This window comes from Lampris incognitus, chromosome 4 (genome assembly GCF_029633865.1).
Source record: "Lampris incognitus isolate fLamInc1 chromosome 4, fLamInc1.hap2, whole genome shotgun sequence".
NCBI classification, from domain to species: Eukaryota; Metazoa; Chordata; class Actinopteri; order Lampriformes; family Lampridae; genus Lampris; species Lampris incognitus.
In genome coordinates this window covers 46,929,121-46,947,351 of record NC_079214.1, presented here as the reverse complement: position 1 = coordinate 46,947,351, position 18,231 = coordinate 46,929,121, and the positions used below count along the sequence as shown (strand labels likewise).

The 18,231-nt window shown below is 44.8% G+C and overlaps 1 protein-coding gene across 1 annotated transcript in view; it reads right to left on the bottom strand.

Annotated features, from left to right (window-relative positions):
* Positions 1-312: 312 nt before the first annotated feature.
* wdhd1 (WD repeat and HMG-box DNA binding protein 1) overlaps positions 313-18,231 on the bottom strand; it is a 58,290-nt gene continuing 40,371 nt past the window's right edge. Inside the window, exons 22-25 of the mRNA XM_056279121.1 lie at positions 15,543-15,707; positions 14,843-14,997; positions 14,458-14,593; positions 313-498 (exon numbers count right to left, since the gene is read on the bottom strand). Of these exons, the coding sequence (XP_056135096.1) occupies positions 313-498; positions 14,458-14,593; positions 14,843-14,997; positions 15,543-15,707 (642 nt within the window). The remainder of the gene's footprint in view (positions 499-14,457; positions 14,594-14,842; positions 14,998-15,542; positions 15,708-18,231) is intronic.

Here is an 18,231-nt window from a genome sequence, read left to right as displayed (position 1 = left end):
GTTAAGCACATAAAAACAGCAAAAACATGACAAACTCTTCCCCACATTCCTCACACAAGGCTGTTGCTGAACAGTCAGCGAGTCCAAAGATATTTCTGCACCTTGGGAACATATTGGGGGAAAATAAGCCGTTCAACAACCCATCCATAGTGTCATCAAGTTTTAACAAGACAGCTGTGGTTTGTGTCATTTTCAAACAAAACATCGGACTACAGGCATTTCTATAATACAGACACTCCCCAAAAATGTGACAGATTTCACTTTCAATTTAGTACAAAAGCTCAACCAACATAATACAAATCAAATAAGAGATTAGTTTTTCTTAAAAGCGAATGAGGATAGCTTGGCTGAGACATCCAAAGACTTTTTCTTTTTGCCGTTACTCTCGTCTGAATCAGTTTGCCTGTTTTCGGTGTCCACAGTTCCTTCTTCTTCCCTCTTTCTTTTCTTCACATCTGCTGCATCTCCACACTCGCCCTTTGCTCTCTCCATCCAGGTCTGAAAGAGAAAGGAAGAAAATAAATAAGCAAAGTACAGTACGTGTCAGTTACTGGACTGAGATCCACTTGAAAGTAAAAAGATAAAATGGTTCCTGATTTGCCATTTAAATGACCTCACAAAATACCTACACAGTCACTAAATGCAGAAACATGTGAATGTTCAGTCGTGCAGATAGAAATTGCATCCTGGCACGTGTAATCGCTATTGACAGGACATCTCTCTGCAGCCCAGTGGCTTCTCTCCTCCTCGAGCATCACCCCAACCCCCAAGCAGAGACAAAAGGAAGTGACTGCCTAGCTGTAATGGAGCCTGGATGAATCATCAGGGGCCTGTGCGCAGACCGCCCCCCCCCATCCTCCTACTCTTTACCTATTGCCTGCCAACACCCACTCCCCAAAATGGAGCGCTGTGTATTCATCCCAACACACATTTACAAAAGCAGACATAGTCCACCATTACGGAACCAATCCCCTTTTCAAATATAATTTCACCGCATTTAGACAAGGCAGCTGGATCACTAACAAGCCCCCCCCCCACCCCCGATACCCACTGATGCAGCGAGTCCTTTTAGATCCGACCAAGTAGAATTCATACTCTGTCGATTAATGGGAATCAAAACATTTCCGATACAATTCCAACATTTGGCAAGGTTAACGGTTTCGGTCACCAGAGCAGTGCCCAAAACCATAAACTAACATACTGCATATACTCCAATACTAATTCAAAGTACTAATATCAAGACAGTTTAGACTGCAGTACGTATACTCAAACAGCACATCACTCTTCTAACTAACATGCAAAAATCCATGTTTCCAACTGCGTTGTTTATAGGGAAATTTCACCGATGGTTTTATGTAAGGATCAGCACTGATGAGTAATGTAGTCGATTGAAGCAACAGTCCTCCCTGACTGACGGAGACAAGGCTGAAAATCTGTTGATTTTCCCTTTAATGAGCTGTATCAATGACAAATGAAGTCTACTTGTTGGTGTAGGTCTGCTGCAAAAGTAAATTTTACCCACCACCCGGTGACATGGTTTTCCTTTTCCTTGTGTTAGGATGGAATTCTGTGACAAGTGATTGCTTACAATCAAACTCAAAAATATATTTAACTCATATTTCTTCTGTTGCTTCACAAATATAAGATGTATTTCATGAATCACTATGATTCTGTTTCTCACATTTCGAAAGACAACTTTGTGAAATGAATCAGATAAGCTTAGGTAATAATTCAGTGATTATATTAAAATAATAAACTAATGCATAGCAGACAAAATTTATTTAAAGGCCCTGAAAACCTATTTTCTTATTCAGTTTCTCACTATAAACAAGTGGGCCCTGCGGGAACATCCTACTGACTGAAAACTTTTAGCCATGTCAAGTAAGAGATTTCTACATAATGAGTTTTCACCGTTTCCGTCTCACTGGTTTGAGGTAGAAAAGACTTAGTATTAGGAAGTTTTTGATTTCAGGTAATTCAGGGATCTAATGTACCAATCACAATTCGAGAGACACTGACATCAGCTATGTATTTACGACACCTCCAGCGAAACATTTACTTGCATCTTTGACAAACATCATCGGTGACAAATGAGCAAACATTATAGAACACCAACATTACACACAGTTATTAAAATTATATAAAAAAGATGAAAGCCAACATGAAGCTCAGAGTAATTGTAAACAAGCGCTTTGGGTTCACCAGCATGAGATATAATAGATTAAAGAAACAGACCACGGATGTGAGGGACAGAACCGAGCACTTCTGTTACACAAAATGGCCAACGGGGTAAAAACCCACACACACACACACACACACACACACAATGTACCTGTGGTAAGCTCTAAGGGAAACAAGAAAACCCCTTTGTGGGGCAACTTTGCTTGCTCCATACCATGACAATGCAGTCACAATGGCACAATCTTAGATAGCACAAGTAAGCTAATCTCTGATGTACTTCCTGCTATGTAACATTTTTCAATGACTGACTGAGTAGCACAAAGTTGTCTGTTTCTGGTGGAAGAACCTTTCATTTAATCCTCAGAAAAATCAGTATGTAACAGTTCAAATGTATGTGGCTGCACTGCGCTAATCGCAGCTGATGCTGCAATTGCTAGCAGAGCACTACATAACTTTCACTGACCACCATGTTGTTGGGTTGTTTTTTCTACATTGGCAGCGAGACATCATTGTCAATCATTATGTGATCGGACTATGCCCGCACAATCTTATCAGACAGATTACAGCCCGTTACAAGGAGGGTTTTTTGGGGTATGTTTAATTAAAGTAAATGGTGTTTTGCATGTTTTTATCAAAACTAAGGTCATACATCTTTAATATAACACAGATGTTTTTAAAGAGGGCATATCATGCTTTTTGGGGTTTTCCCTTTCCTTTAGTGCGTTATATAGCTGGGAGGTGCATGTAAAACGTCTGCAGAGTTACAAAGCCCCAAGTCCATGCCAAAGGGAGTTACACTCTGACAGAAAACACTGCCTGAAACGCCTCGTCTGTAGTCCAGCGTTTTCTTCCGTTACTTATCTAGGTCACTATGTAACACATTTTCATAATTCCTGCCTAGTGGCTAGTTTAGGCAGCTCTCAACATCAGCAAGAGGATGAAGCGGTGCTCACGTGGACTGAGTGTTACCCCTCAGCAGGCTTCTGGAAGTTGGCCAATCAGAAGAAAGCAGTGGGCTTTTAGGGAGTGGGGCCTTAAAGAGACAGCTAAAACAGCTTGTTTCAGACAGAGGATGAAATGAAAGAATGAAAGCCACTTTATTTGACATTGTATTCTTAAAATGAAATTGTTCTCTGCACATAACCTATTCTATTGCATAGGAGTAGTGGGCAGCTGCAGCACCTGGGGACCAATTCCAGTTCTTCTTTCCATTGCCTTGGTCAGGGACAAAGGCAGTAGTATTAACCCTAACATGCATGTCTTTTTGATGCTGGGAGGAAACCGGTACACCTGCAGGAAACCCACACAGACACAGGGAGAACATGCATACTCCACACATAAAGGACCTGGGACGGCCTGGGGTTCGAACCCAGGACCCTCTTGCTGTTAGGCAACAGTGCTAACCACTGGGCCACCATGCCGCCAATGAACTGAGGGGCTGCATAAAGGGCCAGTATAAGATAAATTATTTCTTTTTTTTAACTGTGAATCATGCAAAGCTACTCTAGTGGAGCCCCAGAATAAAAATATAGAGCTGGAATGACAATGGTATGACCTCTTTAAAATTTGCTTCAAATGTTTCAGCTATAAAATAGTCATTTTATACACCAGCAACATATGTCTACCTAGTAACAGCAGTTGCATATGCAGAAATTCTTGCAAATGTTTATGTTGAGACAGTTCTTGTGCACACAAAATCTGCTCACCCCACAAAATACTTATTGCACACCATCTGCTAGTGACAGCAGGTCACCATCTCCAAAAAAAAAAAGTTCAGGATTTGAATTTGGCAGAAATTAAGAATGGGGGAAAAGGTTCTACATCTCTTAGTTGGAAAAAGATGAAGACAAGGGTAATGTTGTGTTTATAGGTGCAGTAATTTTATAATGATTATTAAATCAGTGTGGCTAATTAGCCATGTTATTTAGTTTTTATAGTCTCTCAATTTTGGCTAAGTAGCTTGCTGCTAGCAGGTGCAAGTTATAAAGCTCATAACAATCACACATCAAATAGGAACACAACTGATCACTAAAAAGACTTTGCCTAGCTTCAGTACTGAGTACTTCAGTACTGAGCTCCAGAGATTGTTTAATTGCGATTGGAACCTTTAATTTTCCTGCAAAATTTGGTGCGACTTGAAAGGTGGGGGTCTCTATACTCAAAACTGCAGTTCCTAAAACCCAATCTACACGTTTTTAATTTGGTCAGGTAATATATTTTTAGACTTTTGCCTGCTTACGTCATTAATCCTGTCAGTTTTACACATATGTCTGTTTTATCGATAGATTGCAAATTGGTAAGGAATAATAAATTTGTCTTCTCAACAAGCAGGAGCACGTTACCATGGAGTCAGAAGTACCCCACCTTGATACCACGGGTATATCTAAATGACACTGCCACCTACAGGCACATTTATCAGATTTTTTTTGGGGGGGGGGGCGCTTGGTTGAAATTTAATAGGTGTCGAGTCTCAGTGGTGATAAGTCAGGGTAAATATGCTGCATTAGTTTCTGACATACTGCCTGTGACAAACGCACAGGCAGAGACAGATTGTTGAGTAATGTAGTCAGTTATTGCAATAAAGACCTCTGTTGTGTACTATATTGATGGAGAAATTGGTGTTCTCCTGCTCACAGAGTCTTATGCCTACATGTACCAGAATGCACTGCGCACAATGCTCTGTAATGTCGCCTATGAAATCCATCCATCCATTATCCAAACTGCTTATCCTGCTCTCAGGGTCGCAGGGGATGCTAGAGCCTATCCCAGCAGTCATTGGGTGGCAGGCGGGGAGACATCCTGGACAGGCCACCAGGCCATCACAGGGCCGACACAGACAGACAGAGACCCCCCCCCCATGAAGTCCTCTGCACTATTCTATTGGGATGTAATTTCCACCATCGGACACATAGCTTAGTTGAAAGAATGAGAATGATGTGTTTTCTGAACAGCGCCCCCCCCCCTTTCCTCTCCAATTGTATCTGGCCAATTACCCCACTCTTCCGAGCTATACCGGTCATTGCTCCACACCCCTCTGCTGATCCAGGGAGGGCTGCAGACTACCACATGCCTCCTCCGACACATGTGGAGTTGTCAGCCGCTTTTTTCCCCTGACAGTGAAGGGTTTCGCCAGGGGAATGTATTGTCTGGGAGGATCATGCTATTCCCCCCAGTTCCCCCTCCCCCCCGAACAGGCGCCCCAACCGAGCAGAGGAGGCGCTAGTGCAGTGACCAGGACACATACCCACATCCGGCTTCCCACCCGCAGACACAGCCAATTGTGTCTGAAGGGACGTCCGACCAAGCCGGAGGCAACATGGGGATTTGAACCGGGATCCCCGTGTTGGTAGGCAACAGAATAGACTGCCACATCACCCAGATGCCCTAAACCAGTGTTTCTCAACCCAGTCCTCAAGGAACCCTTATCCGGCACATTTTCATTGTAACCCTGCATAGGTAGCCCTGCTTGTACTTACTCGACCAATCATCTTGCAGCACTTAATTATGCAAGGTGTGCAACATCTGACAAAATTCATTGGTGATTGGTTGAATAACTACAAACAGGTACCTATTCAGGGTTGCAAAGAATATATGCAGGATAGGGGTTCCTTGAGGACTGGGTTGAGAAACACTGCCCTAAACAGCATCTTTAGAGTAGATTAGAGTATTAAAACCCTGCTAGGCTGTATCCAGTTTTTCCTGCCCCCAACTGACAACACGATACGTCACTTAGCAGCTGGAGAAAAACTGTTTCAGGAGAACGAAGCTCCCAATACAGCGGCAGTGACTAACGCCGTCTCGCTCAAACTGCCCGACTTCTGGGAAACGGCTGCAGCAGCATTGTTCGCTCACATTGAAGCCCAGTTCGCGATTAGGAACATCACCGTGGATGAGACCAGGTACCACTACGCCGTGGCAGCACTTGGAACATCTATGGCATCACGGATATTGGGCCTGCTGCAAGCCCCACTGCCTGTGGATAAATACAGTACGATTAAGAGACACTTGCCGCAGGCTTTTGAGCTAGCAGAGGTGGAGCGGTCGGACTGGTTGATTTCGCTGCAAGGCTTGGGAGACGGCAAGCCATCGGAACTAATGGACAAGATGCTGAGTATGCTGGGTTCGTGCGACCCCGCCTTCCTTTTCGGCCAGCTGTTCCTCCGTCAGCTCCCGTCACACGTCCGTGTTGCCTTGGCCAGCTCCAAGTTGTCCACCACCAGCAACTTTCGGGAGTTGGCCGTGGAGGCTGACAGGATTTTTCTCGCCAGCTGACAGCAGTGTGTGGCCGCTCTACTGCCTGCCCATGCTCTTCCACCACCGCCGGTTGAGGCTGCATGCATCACCGCGCCAGCAGTTTCTCGTCAGCAGCAGGACTCAGGGGGACTGTGCTTCTACCATGCTAGGTCTGGAACCAAAGCCAAGCAATACCGTGCACCATGCACTTCCAGCAGGGCGGGAAAAGCCAGGGCCGGCGCTCAGTAGTAGCCCTGAGCGTTGGCCAGGACGGCAGCCTGCTGTTTATTCTGGGCACCATCTCTGGCCGGTGGTTGCTAGTTGATTCGGGCGCACAGCGGAGCATCCTGCCTGCGACACCAGTGGATGTAATGGCCGGTGGATTCAGCCCCCATATGGATGCTGATAACGGCACCCCCGTACGCACCTATGGCACGAGGTATGTGGAGGTGGTTTTTGGAGGTCGGCGGTTCGGCTGGGACTTTGTAATGGCAAAGGTGTCCATTGCCCTCCTGGCTGCGGATTTCCTGCGTGCTTGTGGACTGTTGGTAGACATTAAAAACCGCCGCTTGATTGACGCCGTCTCCTTCTGCCCCTACCCATGTACGCTGGGGGAGGCGGGTCCCATCGGCTTGTCCAACATGATTGCCAACGGGGATGAATTTCAGCATCTGCTTGCTGAGTTTCCGGACCTCACAATGCCCATCTTCTCATCAGCAGTCACCAAGCATGGAGTGGAACACTACATCACTACCATGGGCCCCCGAGTCTACGCCTGTGCCATCATGGAGCGCCTCGGCATTGTGCGCTGCTCCGACCATGGGCCTCCCCCCTGCATATGGTCACGAAGGCTAACGGTGGCTGGTGCCCATGTGGTGATTACCGCTGCCTCAACAATGCCACAATACCAGACCGCTACCCCATCCCGCACATCCAGGACTTCTCCGTGCACTTGGCGGGGGAGGTCATCTTCTCCATGGTGGACCTTGTGTGCGAATACCACCAGGTGCCGAAGATGGCAGTAATCACGCCGTTCGACCTGTTCAAGTTCCTGAGGATGCTGTTTGGGCTCAAGGGGGCTGCACAGACCTTTCAGCGGCTCATGGACTCTGTGCTGCGAGAGATGCCGTTCCTGTTTGTTTACCTGGACAACATTCTCGTGGCCAGTACGTCCGCAGCAGAGCACCTGGTCCACCTCTGGTAGCTGTTTGAATGGCTCAGCCAGCATGGGCTCATCGGCAACCCGGCAAAGTGCCAGTTGGGCTTGCCAGCCATTGATTCCTCAGGCACTGGGTTACAAAGGACGGAGCAACCCCCCTCCCTGACAAGGTGGATGCCGTCGCCAGGTTCCCACGCCCGAACACAGTGAAGTCCCTGCAGGAGTTCCTGGGCATGGTGAACTTTTACAAACGATTCATTCCCCGGGCGGCTCATCTCATGCGCCCCCTGTATGAGGTTCTGAAGGGTAAGGACCCCAGGGGCCCAGTGGACTGGTCGGAAGAGAGAAACTCAGCGTTTGAGGACGCTAAGGCTGGGCTGGCTGACGCCGCCTTGTTGGCGCACCCATCACCAATTGCTCCAGTAGCACTCACCACAGATGCCTCAGATTATGCCGTGGGGGCAGGTTATGAGCAGTGGGTGGGCGGAGCCTGGCAGCCGCTTTCTTTTTTCAGCCGCCAGCTGTGCAGCAGTGAGAGGAAATACAGTACCTTCAACTGGGAGCTTCTTGGCCTGTTTCTTGCCATCTGTCATTTCCGGTTCCTGCTGGAAGGCCGCCGGTTCTCTGTGTTTGTGGACCACAAGCTGCTGACATTCGCCATGGCCAAAGCCACCGAGCTGTGGTCTGGGCGCCAGCAGTGCCAGCTCTCTTACATCTCGGAGTTCACCACTGACATCCGGCACGTTGCCGGCAAGGACAACTTCGTCGCCGACTGCCTCTCCCGGGCGATGTTGGGGGCTGTCCACTTGGGACTCGACTATGCAGCCATGGCTGCAGACCAGGCTGCTGACACAGAAGTGCAAGCCTATTGGACTGTTGACACCGGGCTGCAGTTGAAGGATGTGGTGTTGGACAACGTTGGGGCCACGCTTCTCTATGACATCTCCACGGGTTAGCCCTGGCCCATGGTGCCAACGGGCTGGCGGTGATGGGTTTTCGACGCCATCCATGGCCTTTCACACCCAGGCGTGAAGGTGTCAACAAAGTTGGTGGGGGCCAGGTTCGTGTGGCATGGCCTCAGGAAGGACGTCAAGAACTGGGCAGGCACCTGCATGGCGTGTCAGCATTCCAAGGTTCACCGCCACACCAAGGCACCCCTGGTGCTGTTCCCAGTGCCTGGGAGGCGTTTTGACCATGTCAATCCTCCCATGGTTTCACTCATCTCCTTACCATGGTGGACAGGACCACTAGGTGGCCAGAAGCTATTCTGTTGTCAACCACCACGCCGGTTGAGGTGGCCCAGGCGTTCATCGGGTCCTGGGTAGCCTGGTTTGGCATGCCATCTGACCTCACTTCTAACCGGGGCCCATAGTTCACATCCGAGCTCTGGACTGCAGTCGCTGAAAGCCTAGGGGTGATGCTGCACCGCATCACGGCGTACAACCCGCAGGGCAACGGCTTATGTGAGCAGTTTCATCGTTCTATGAAGGCCACTCTTCGGGCCAGCCCCACAGACAGTAGCTGGGTTGACTGGCTCCCATGGGTCATGCTTGGCCTGCGGACCATCCCTAAGGAAGACCTCCAGTCCTTGTTGGCCGAGCTGGTTTATGGCCAGCCACTGCGGGTCCCGGGGAATTTCTCCCAGACGGCGTGGCCCCCTGGTCTGCTGCCTGCCAACGGGCCGTGTTCCAGGATGCTGCCGGCGCTTTCACTCCAGTCTCAACTTCATGGCATGGCCTCCCTCAGTCTTACTTCCCCAAGGACCTGCAGTTGGCCGGGTACGTCTTCATCCGGCACGACGCCCACCATACCCCCTGCGGCCAGGGCTCGAAATTAACTTTTTTCCTCAGTGTCCCACAACTGTCCCGAATTCTACTTTGTATTGTCCCGGATATAACCAACAGTGTCCCAAAATTTAATTCTTGTCGTCGCCCCCCCCCCAATTATGCAGAATACATATAATTTGATCCTTTTTTGTCACTTAATCATATCACCATGGACTCTGATCCACCATATAAGTTTAAAATACTTATTCTTTTATTAAACATATGAATATTAGTCTGATCTGTTGCCTCTCCTAGAGTAGAAGGGAAGAGAGTTGTTTTAAGACATGTTTCTATATATCCAGACTAATTTATCATTATGTCAACATTAAAGAATTCTAATTTTTATTTTTCAATTCATTATTTGGAACCCTCTATCTGGCAATCAAAGTGGTATGAATGATAATCCAAAAACAGAAGTTACATAATACAGTTTAATAAATGTATCTGTTTTCAGTTGTAATTACAAGTTATCATCACATCAGTAGTACTATAGGAATATCATTTTATCTTCTATCATCATTTATGAATGTCAGTCATCTTGCTTTCACTCATTCAACCACCCCACCAGATCTCCCCCCTTCACATTTACTCTCTGTCGTTAAACATGGGTCGGCGTGTTCTCTGGCCACTTTGCCACCACTTCTCAACTGCCTGCTCTGCATTATAGTCCTCAACCTCAGGGCCATGCAGTGATATGCGGAGGAGGGAATTTAGCATTTTGTTAGAGAGTGATCCTCTCCAGTCAGACTTAATCCTTTTCATGCAGGAGAAGCCTCGCTCACAGCATGATGTTGACATCGGGAACACAAGCAGTATCTCTATAATCACCTGCATGTGGGGAAACTGTTCAGGCCTCCCTATGGCACCTTGCAAAAGTCTCTGCCATAACACTTGAGACTGAAGATGCCTGAAGTGTCGATGCACTAGTACCTTAAGGTCAAGCCACTCCTGTTTCGCTTCCTGAATTGATCTGAAGTCCTCACATGCTTCAAGAATTCCCTTAAAGTGAGTGACAAAAGTCTCAAGATCAGCCAGGCCAAAGGTAGCCAGGTCAGTGATGTCCTCTGGCCAGTTGCTAAAGTCAAACATGGTGGCAGCAGCTTTAAAGACACCATCATCAAGGCTGCCAAACCGTGTGGTGACATAGTCACAGAAGCCATCGATAAGTTTTTCTTTCACTTTGTGGAGGTTGTCATCAACCACTTGTTTCCTGTTGAGTTGTACACCAGAGTAGGTGTTTCCAGGAAAGGGCTCCACTTCATCCAGGAACTGCTTCAGATGCTGGCCTGGGACTGTCTGAAATACACAATAAAAAAATAAAAAAAAGTCTTTCACTGTCACAATCACTAAACATATACTGTAGCATACAAAATTATCTCTAGGGAGTTTATTTACCAACTATTAATTGTGTTTACCTTCATGGCTCCTGAATTTACTTTTTAAGAAAAAACATATGTTCATGTTATAATAATATAACATTACATAACATAGTATGGTATAATGTTGTATAAAACTTTTTCTTAAAGCCCCGATGATGTCTTTGAGCCAGACCCCTCTTTTGTTTTAATATAGATGTAGAAGACAAAAACATTATCAATTGTAGAAGCAATGTTATTACAAAAATGGTGAAATGCAAAATTTGTACATGAGCATTATAAACTTAGTCATTTTGATATTTTTCTACAGCATTATTTTAGTCTTTGGTTTCAACAGAAATACACGTATTTTTTTCGGCCTGTTGGGGGAGGAGCCCTGATCCAAAAAAATGCAGACATGCACATTCAATTGTAGCCTTGCTTTGGCGTGCAAAATCTACTGGGCGATTAGCTAGACACAAAAACTACAACAACTGGAACATTACTCTCTCTTAACATGACACATTATTCTCATACCAGAGTTGATTGACAAACTAAAATTACCTTGCGATCCCCTTTCTAATCAGCACCCGATCTGACAGAAGTTCTTGACAAAAAAAAAACCCTTTGGCTCATGGACTAAAAAAGAATGATTAGCTACCATGCCTTACGTTTTTGCAGCTAAAGATTCTAGCCTAGTCACTGACTGACTGACTGACTGAACAAAGAAAATACAAAAATGATAGCATAGGCTACACCTCTTATTCTGATCAACCGTATTTCACATAATTTTCACAAACATCAAAAGAACATGAGGCCGCATTTTAGGACGTTTGTAGCTGCTATGCATTGTAAGGCACAATTCAGGTGCTAGCGTTAGCTATCGCTGAGCACTAGCTAACATTGACAGTTAAGACAAATAACTTACCACAGGGGAAGACGATGAATGATGACCAGGACTTGGGATGGCTTCATTTCGGGAGTCGGCAGTATTGGGGCTTGCATCAGGGGGCTGTTTATTCAACCACCTCAGCATTTCTTTCTTCTTCTTCTTTTAACTGTCATTGATGATGGTCTATTGCTCTGGCTCTATGAATGTTGCATTGGCGCGAGTCAAGCAGCAGCCACTGGCAGAGTGGATGACGTAGAATGCATTCTATGATTTGCACGAACAGGTGATTGACTGCCCTATCGTGAGGTGCCGCAAGAACGTAAACCTTCTGTAGTTTCGTTGTTCACACGATTTTATTAAATTATTCAAACGACAAAGTAACGTCTAGATACTCATAATTAATGACTTTGCACATAACACCTATTTCGAAATTTACTTTGACATTTTTTTTCACTGTCCTGAAATTGTCCCAGACAAAATATATTTGTGTCCCAGTAGGATTTTTTATGGTCCCTGGGACATCATTAATTTCGAGCCCTGCCTGCGGCCCCCCTACGATGGCCCCTTCCATGTCCTGGTGGCGGGGGCTAAGAACTTTGTTGTGGATGTCGGTGGTAAGCAGGAGCGGGTTTTGGTGGACCACCTCAAGCTGGCTCACCTGGACTTGGACAGGCCGGTTCAACTGGCCCAGCTCCCTCGGCATGGATGCCCCCGTGCCCCTACACCTGTCAAGAGGAGCCGTTTTGGCCGCATTATTCATCCCCCACCACGTTGATTTTTTTTCTCTTTTTGTCATGGTGAATTCTGGGGGGGCGTGTGTAGTGACCTACTTGCAGGTTAGATATTCACCATGTGGGCCAGAGACGGTCCTTTTAAGACAGTGGGCGGAGGTTAGCAAGGGGTTTTGTGGGTAGACACGAGGCTGAGATTTTTAGCATTATGAACTGCTGACTTAGAGTTTGTTGGAGGAAATAAACGACCCCACGGCTGTGTGGTCAAAAGGAGAAGTGGTCTCGTCTCCTTTCTTACATCCTCCACACTATCCCTGTCACAGAAAGAGATTAGGTTGAAAATCGATAAACTTTCCCTTTAAGGTGGTTGTATTTGACAATTTGCCATGGAAGGGCACATGTATGCAGATTTTCATTTCAACCCAACAGTACACCAGCTGATTTCACTGATTAACAAGCCTTCAGCCAGACAGGGGAAGACTAGTCAGTGAAATCAGTTGGTGTAGTGTGACGATGACAAGAAAACAGACATACACATGGCCTTCAATGGCACATGGTTGAGTATTGCTGCATTAGGGTTAAATCATAAATATTAACTATCACCCCAAATGATTGCATTACCGTGGAATATAATTTTTCCTTTTTTTTTTTAAACATCCTTCAGAGGAACATTTTAGAGCTCGACTTTCTTCAAGATACTTGTGATGAACAGGTCCCAGATTGGAATACTGTCCAAATGCCTCCTAATTACCCAACCTGTCCAATTTACCTCGTTCCTCTGTCTTTATATTCTGCTTCCTTCTTACTCCGTCACTCTCAGAGTATTATCATGAGATCAATGCTGTATGCCCTGACTGCCAATAAACACTGGAGAAGGTTCCCAAGCAACAGGCCCCCCATCCTCCACCCCCCCTCCTCTCTTTCACATCCTATTCTTTTCTCTGCCTGTGTGGAGTGTCATCTACCTTCCTCCTATGGCTTTGTTTGCACAGGGTCACAATGAGGTGGCAGCACAGAGCAACAAGCGCACTCATGCACACACACAATTTGGAACCCATTAGCTTTGCAAGGGGGATGAAACTGAAAGGCGCCCTAAGTGACTCAGTGAGGGGGTTGAGAGACAAAGATAACCTCTTTTTCTGGTCGTATCTTTAGTTGCTAAAATCTGCGTAGGTGATGTTTAGGGTGGGAAGACAAAGCTTTCAGTTGGTTCAAATATCAGTGCTACAGTCTTAAAGTGAAACTAAAAGCGAGGATTAGAACCATAAAGATCAGTCAGGTGAGGAAACTGCAGAACCTCAGAACTAAACTAATATTTTGACTGACTGAACCAGAATATGGACATGGGCTGGGTAAAGTGCGAGACAAATTTAGTTTCAAAAGAGAGGAAAGGGTGAGCAGATGTGGATCTAAAAATTACCACTGTCACACTGTCTAATTGATGGCTATTACTAGGCAATTTCACACACCAGGGTCAACTGGGGCTTCTAGTTCCTCCTTTGTTCTTAAAAAAAATATCCTGTCCACACAAGCAGTTTAAAAAAACAATCTCCGTCCAAATGAAAATGCAAAAACACAATGGAAGCGCTGTCGAGCATGCCAAACCAACAGGTGGAGATATAACCCTAACCCTAAAGCTATGTTGGCCAATTAGAAGCCTGAAAAAAAGAAGCTAAAACTCCCATTTTGCCTGTATACACGTGAACACCAAGTTTCTGAAGATCTTAACCCTAGAAGGAGTTTTCCAAAAGGTCTGTTTTCAATGACCTAAAACATAGTTTGCGTGTGGACAAAAGGCCAAAACGCATAAAAAAGCTACTTTTTAAAAATACCCATGTAGTATGTGTGGAGTAGGCCTAGGACAGGCTGAATACAACAGTTTTAGAGACACAGTGCCAATAAATCCCCAATTTATCATAACTGTGCTAGATCGTTTTTTGAGTCAACAAGAAGCAAGAAAACCCTTTTCTGTAAAATATGTTACACAACAGCAAAGCATGCCAGAGAATTAAGTAGGCCTTATTTTTGCTTGTTTTGGTAGATTGACCAGCAGTAAGACCCTCCCCCTGGTGTCCCTTACCAGTCGCTCCTCTGCTGAAAGGGTCCTGAAGCGACCTAGAGCCTCCTTGATGATGCTGGTCTCCTCCAGATCAGGGCACTCTGCTACAATAATCTTCCTGTTCTCCGCCAGCCATGACTGGAAACCTGTTTTTGGCCTATTGCAAATGACAACAATGATAACACAAATCAGTCACCAAAGGCAGCTTGCTAACAAATGGTGAATGATGTTTACAGTAGAGGGTTAATATAGTCTATATAAAATAAGATAGTGGATTGTTTTTTAGGTGCTTTGGATTTGAAAATAGGTTTTCTTTAGCGGTGTCAGTTTTTCCCTACAGAAAGAGAACATGGGGGAAAAAAATCTCTAGAATTATATTTTGTGTTTAATCTTCTCAGATATTCACATGCTCATGGCTGTATTGTTTTCTGTGTTGTCTTCTCTTGGTGAGATTGGAGGGACCTCAGGCTGCTTCAGCCTATCCATAGCTGCCTCCACATTCTCTTGAGCCTTCTTATTCGCTGCCATCGGGGCAGTCATCTGTAGCAGCGTAGACTGGGTCTAGGAGAAAAAAAATCAATTATTAGAAAAGAAAGCCACTTCATTTTGTCATTGTATTCTTACAACAAATTGTATTGTGAAAATGAATTTGTTCTCTGCATTTAACCCATCCTATTGTATAACAGCAATGGGCAGCTGCAGCACCCAGGGACCAACTCCAGTTCTTCTTTCCATTGCCTTGGTCAGGGGCACAGACAGGAGTATTAACCCTAACATACATGTCTTTTTGATGGTGGGAGGAAACCGGAGCACCCGGAGGAAACCCATGCAGTCACTGTGTGCAAACTCCACACAGAAAGGACCTGGGATGGCCAGGGGTTCGAGCCCAAGACCTTCTTGCTGTGAAGCAACAGTGCTAACTGCCGGTGGTTAGTAGATTTTTATATCTATCTGTCATATTTCATTAAAAATATAAACTGTTGATTGGCTCCCATTGTTGATTGGTTTATAATCAATGTTCAATTCCACTTCATACTCTCATATCCAGACTAAAATCAGAAGGGGAATTTATAAAATTGCAATAATAATTAAAAAAAAAATCAAACCTTTGTCTTAGGTCTGTGGACCAGTGGCTTGAGGACAGGGTTTTTATTATTTTTTCCTGCGGAGCCACTGAAAGGTAAAGGCTTCTTGATGGACATCATGTTGTCCAGGATATTGGTAACTCGGGGCTGACCAGGTGAAGCAGACGACTTCACTGAACCCTGAATCTGTGAACACATTCAGTTCAAACACCTTTACCATTTTCCCTGTAATTTGTGGGTGTTTGATTTAACCACACAACGAGCTCAATTTATCACCAGCCTTCATCATCATTACCATAGAAATGATTTTCAAAGAATGTCTCAATACCAAATATAACTGATCCTAAATGTGTTAGCTCTTAGCCAATAAATATTTGGAAGACATTTTGTAATGTAAGAAAACATTAACTCCATAAAATAGACAAAAACAATCCACACATTGTGAGAGTTTGCTTTTGTAAGCTGTACCATTTCCTTGATGCAAAGAACTCTACTTTGTGTGTTTTATATGTCTACTGATGTTTATGGGACATAAGCTTTTGATGCACAAGTCAATGCACAAAAAACACCCTCCACAGCCAAAATAGGATTAGCCTCTCTGGAATGGGGCAACCCTGAGCATATAGTAGATATAAAAAGTCTACACACCTGTTAAACTGGCATGTTTTTGTGATGTAAAAACAACATGAAACCAAGATAAATCATGACAGAATTTTTTCCACCCTTAATATGAAATTGCAACCTTTGAAATTGAGACCAGCTATGTTGTATGGTTTGGAGACAGCAGCACTGACGAAAAGACAGGAGGCGGAGCTGGCAGTTGAAGATGCTAAGATTTTCATTGGGAGTGACGAAGAAGGGCAGGATTAAGAAAGAGTATATTAGAGGGACTGCTCAGGTTGGACGGTTTGGAGACAAAGCAAAACAGACAAAATTGAGATGGTTTGGACATGTGTGGAGGAGAGATGCTAGGTATATTGGGAGAAGAATGCTGAATATGGAGCTGCCAGGGAAGAGGAAAAGAGGAAGTCCAAAGAGGAGGTTTATGGATGTGATGAGGGAGGACATGCAGATGGCTGGTGTGATAGAAGAAGATGCAGAGGACAGGAAGAGATGGAAATGGATGATCCACTGTGGTGACCCCTAACGGGAGTAGCCAATAGTAGTAGTAGAATATGAAATTGCAACCTATAAAGATAAAGTGAAAATCAGAAATATTTTAGGGAAAAAAAAACTTACAATAATGTGGTTACATAAGTGTGTGCACACTTTTATATTTGAGGATGTGCTATGTTCAGAATTAACAAATCACATTCAAACTCATGTTAAATAATAGTTAGCATACACCTGCTATCAATTAAAGTGACTGTGATTAACCCCAAATAATGTGCAGCTCTTCCTGAAGGATTTTCCTGACATCTTGGTTGCATCCAACTGCAAAAGCCATGGTTCACAAAGAACTTACAAAGCATGAACGGGATCTCATTGTTGAAAGGCATCGATCAGGAGAGGGGTACAAAAGAATGTCCAAGGTACTAGATATACTGTGGGACACAGTGAAGTCAATCATCAACAAGTGGAGAAAATATGGCACAACAGTGACATTACCAAAAGGACTACTTCTTCTTTCGGCTTGTTCCCTGTTTCCCAGGGGTCACCACAGCGGATTTCATAGTTTCCATCGCTACCCTGTGAGGGCAGTCTTGTCAATCTGCATAATGATTTGGCAAAATGTTACGTCGGCTGCCCTTCCTTACACAACCACTAACCCTATGGACAGGGGCATAGGTAAAACGCTGGATGCCATCCCAGTATTCATGAACTTGCGCCCATGCCTGTTGCCATATGAACTGGATATTAATATTGTGAATAAATTTAATATTTATCCTAAACTGTAATATTAAATGTAATTTTAGCTTGCTATCTACTACTACTTTCGGCTGCTCCCGTTAGGGGTCGCCACAGCGGATCATCTGTTTCCATTTCTTCCTGTCCTCTACATCTTCCTGTCACACCAGCCACCTGCATGTTCTCCCTCACCACATCCATAAACATCCTCTTTGGCCTTCCTGTTTTCCTCTTCCCTGGCAGCTCCATATTCAGCATCCTTCTCCTGATATACCCAGCATCTCTGCTCCACACATGTCCAAGCCATCTTAATCTTGCCTCTCTTGCTTTGTCTCCAAACCATCCAACATGAGTGGTCCCTCTAATATAGTCGTTCCTAATCCTGTCCTTCTTCGTCACTCCCAATGAAAATCTTAGCATCTTCAACTCTGCCACATCCAGCTTTGCCTCCTGTCTTTTCGTCAGTGCCACTGTCTCCAAACCATATAATATAGCTGGTCTCACAACTAGGGATGCACCGAAATGAAAATTCTTGGCCGAAACCGAAAACCAAAAATGAGGAAACCAAGGCCGAAAACCAAAAGAAGTGATTATGTCAATTATTAGAACCATTGCATTTATGGCTATGACTGTGTACTAACCTCACTAAAATCAAGGCATTGCAATTCAAAGAATAAATCAATTACAAAAGTATGAAAATATTTATTTTGCACTGACATTACAACAATGCACAATATAAATTAAAATTCAAAACAAAACGTTTAACTTGACCCCACTCATGGACACATTAAATAATAATGTACAGGCCTATAACTGACTGGCCTGCTGAAAGATTGTAAAATTAAATATGTTCTCTCATAAA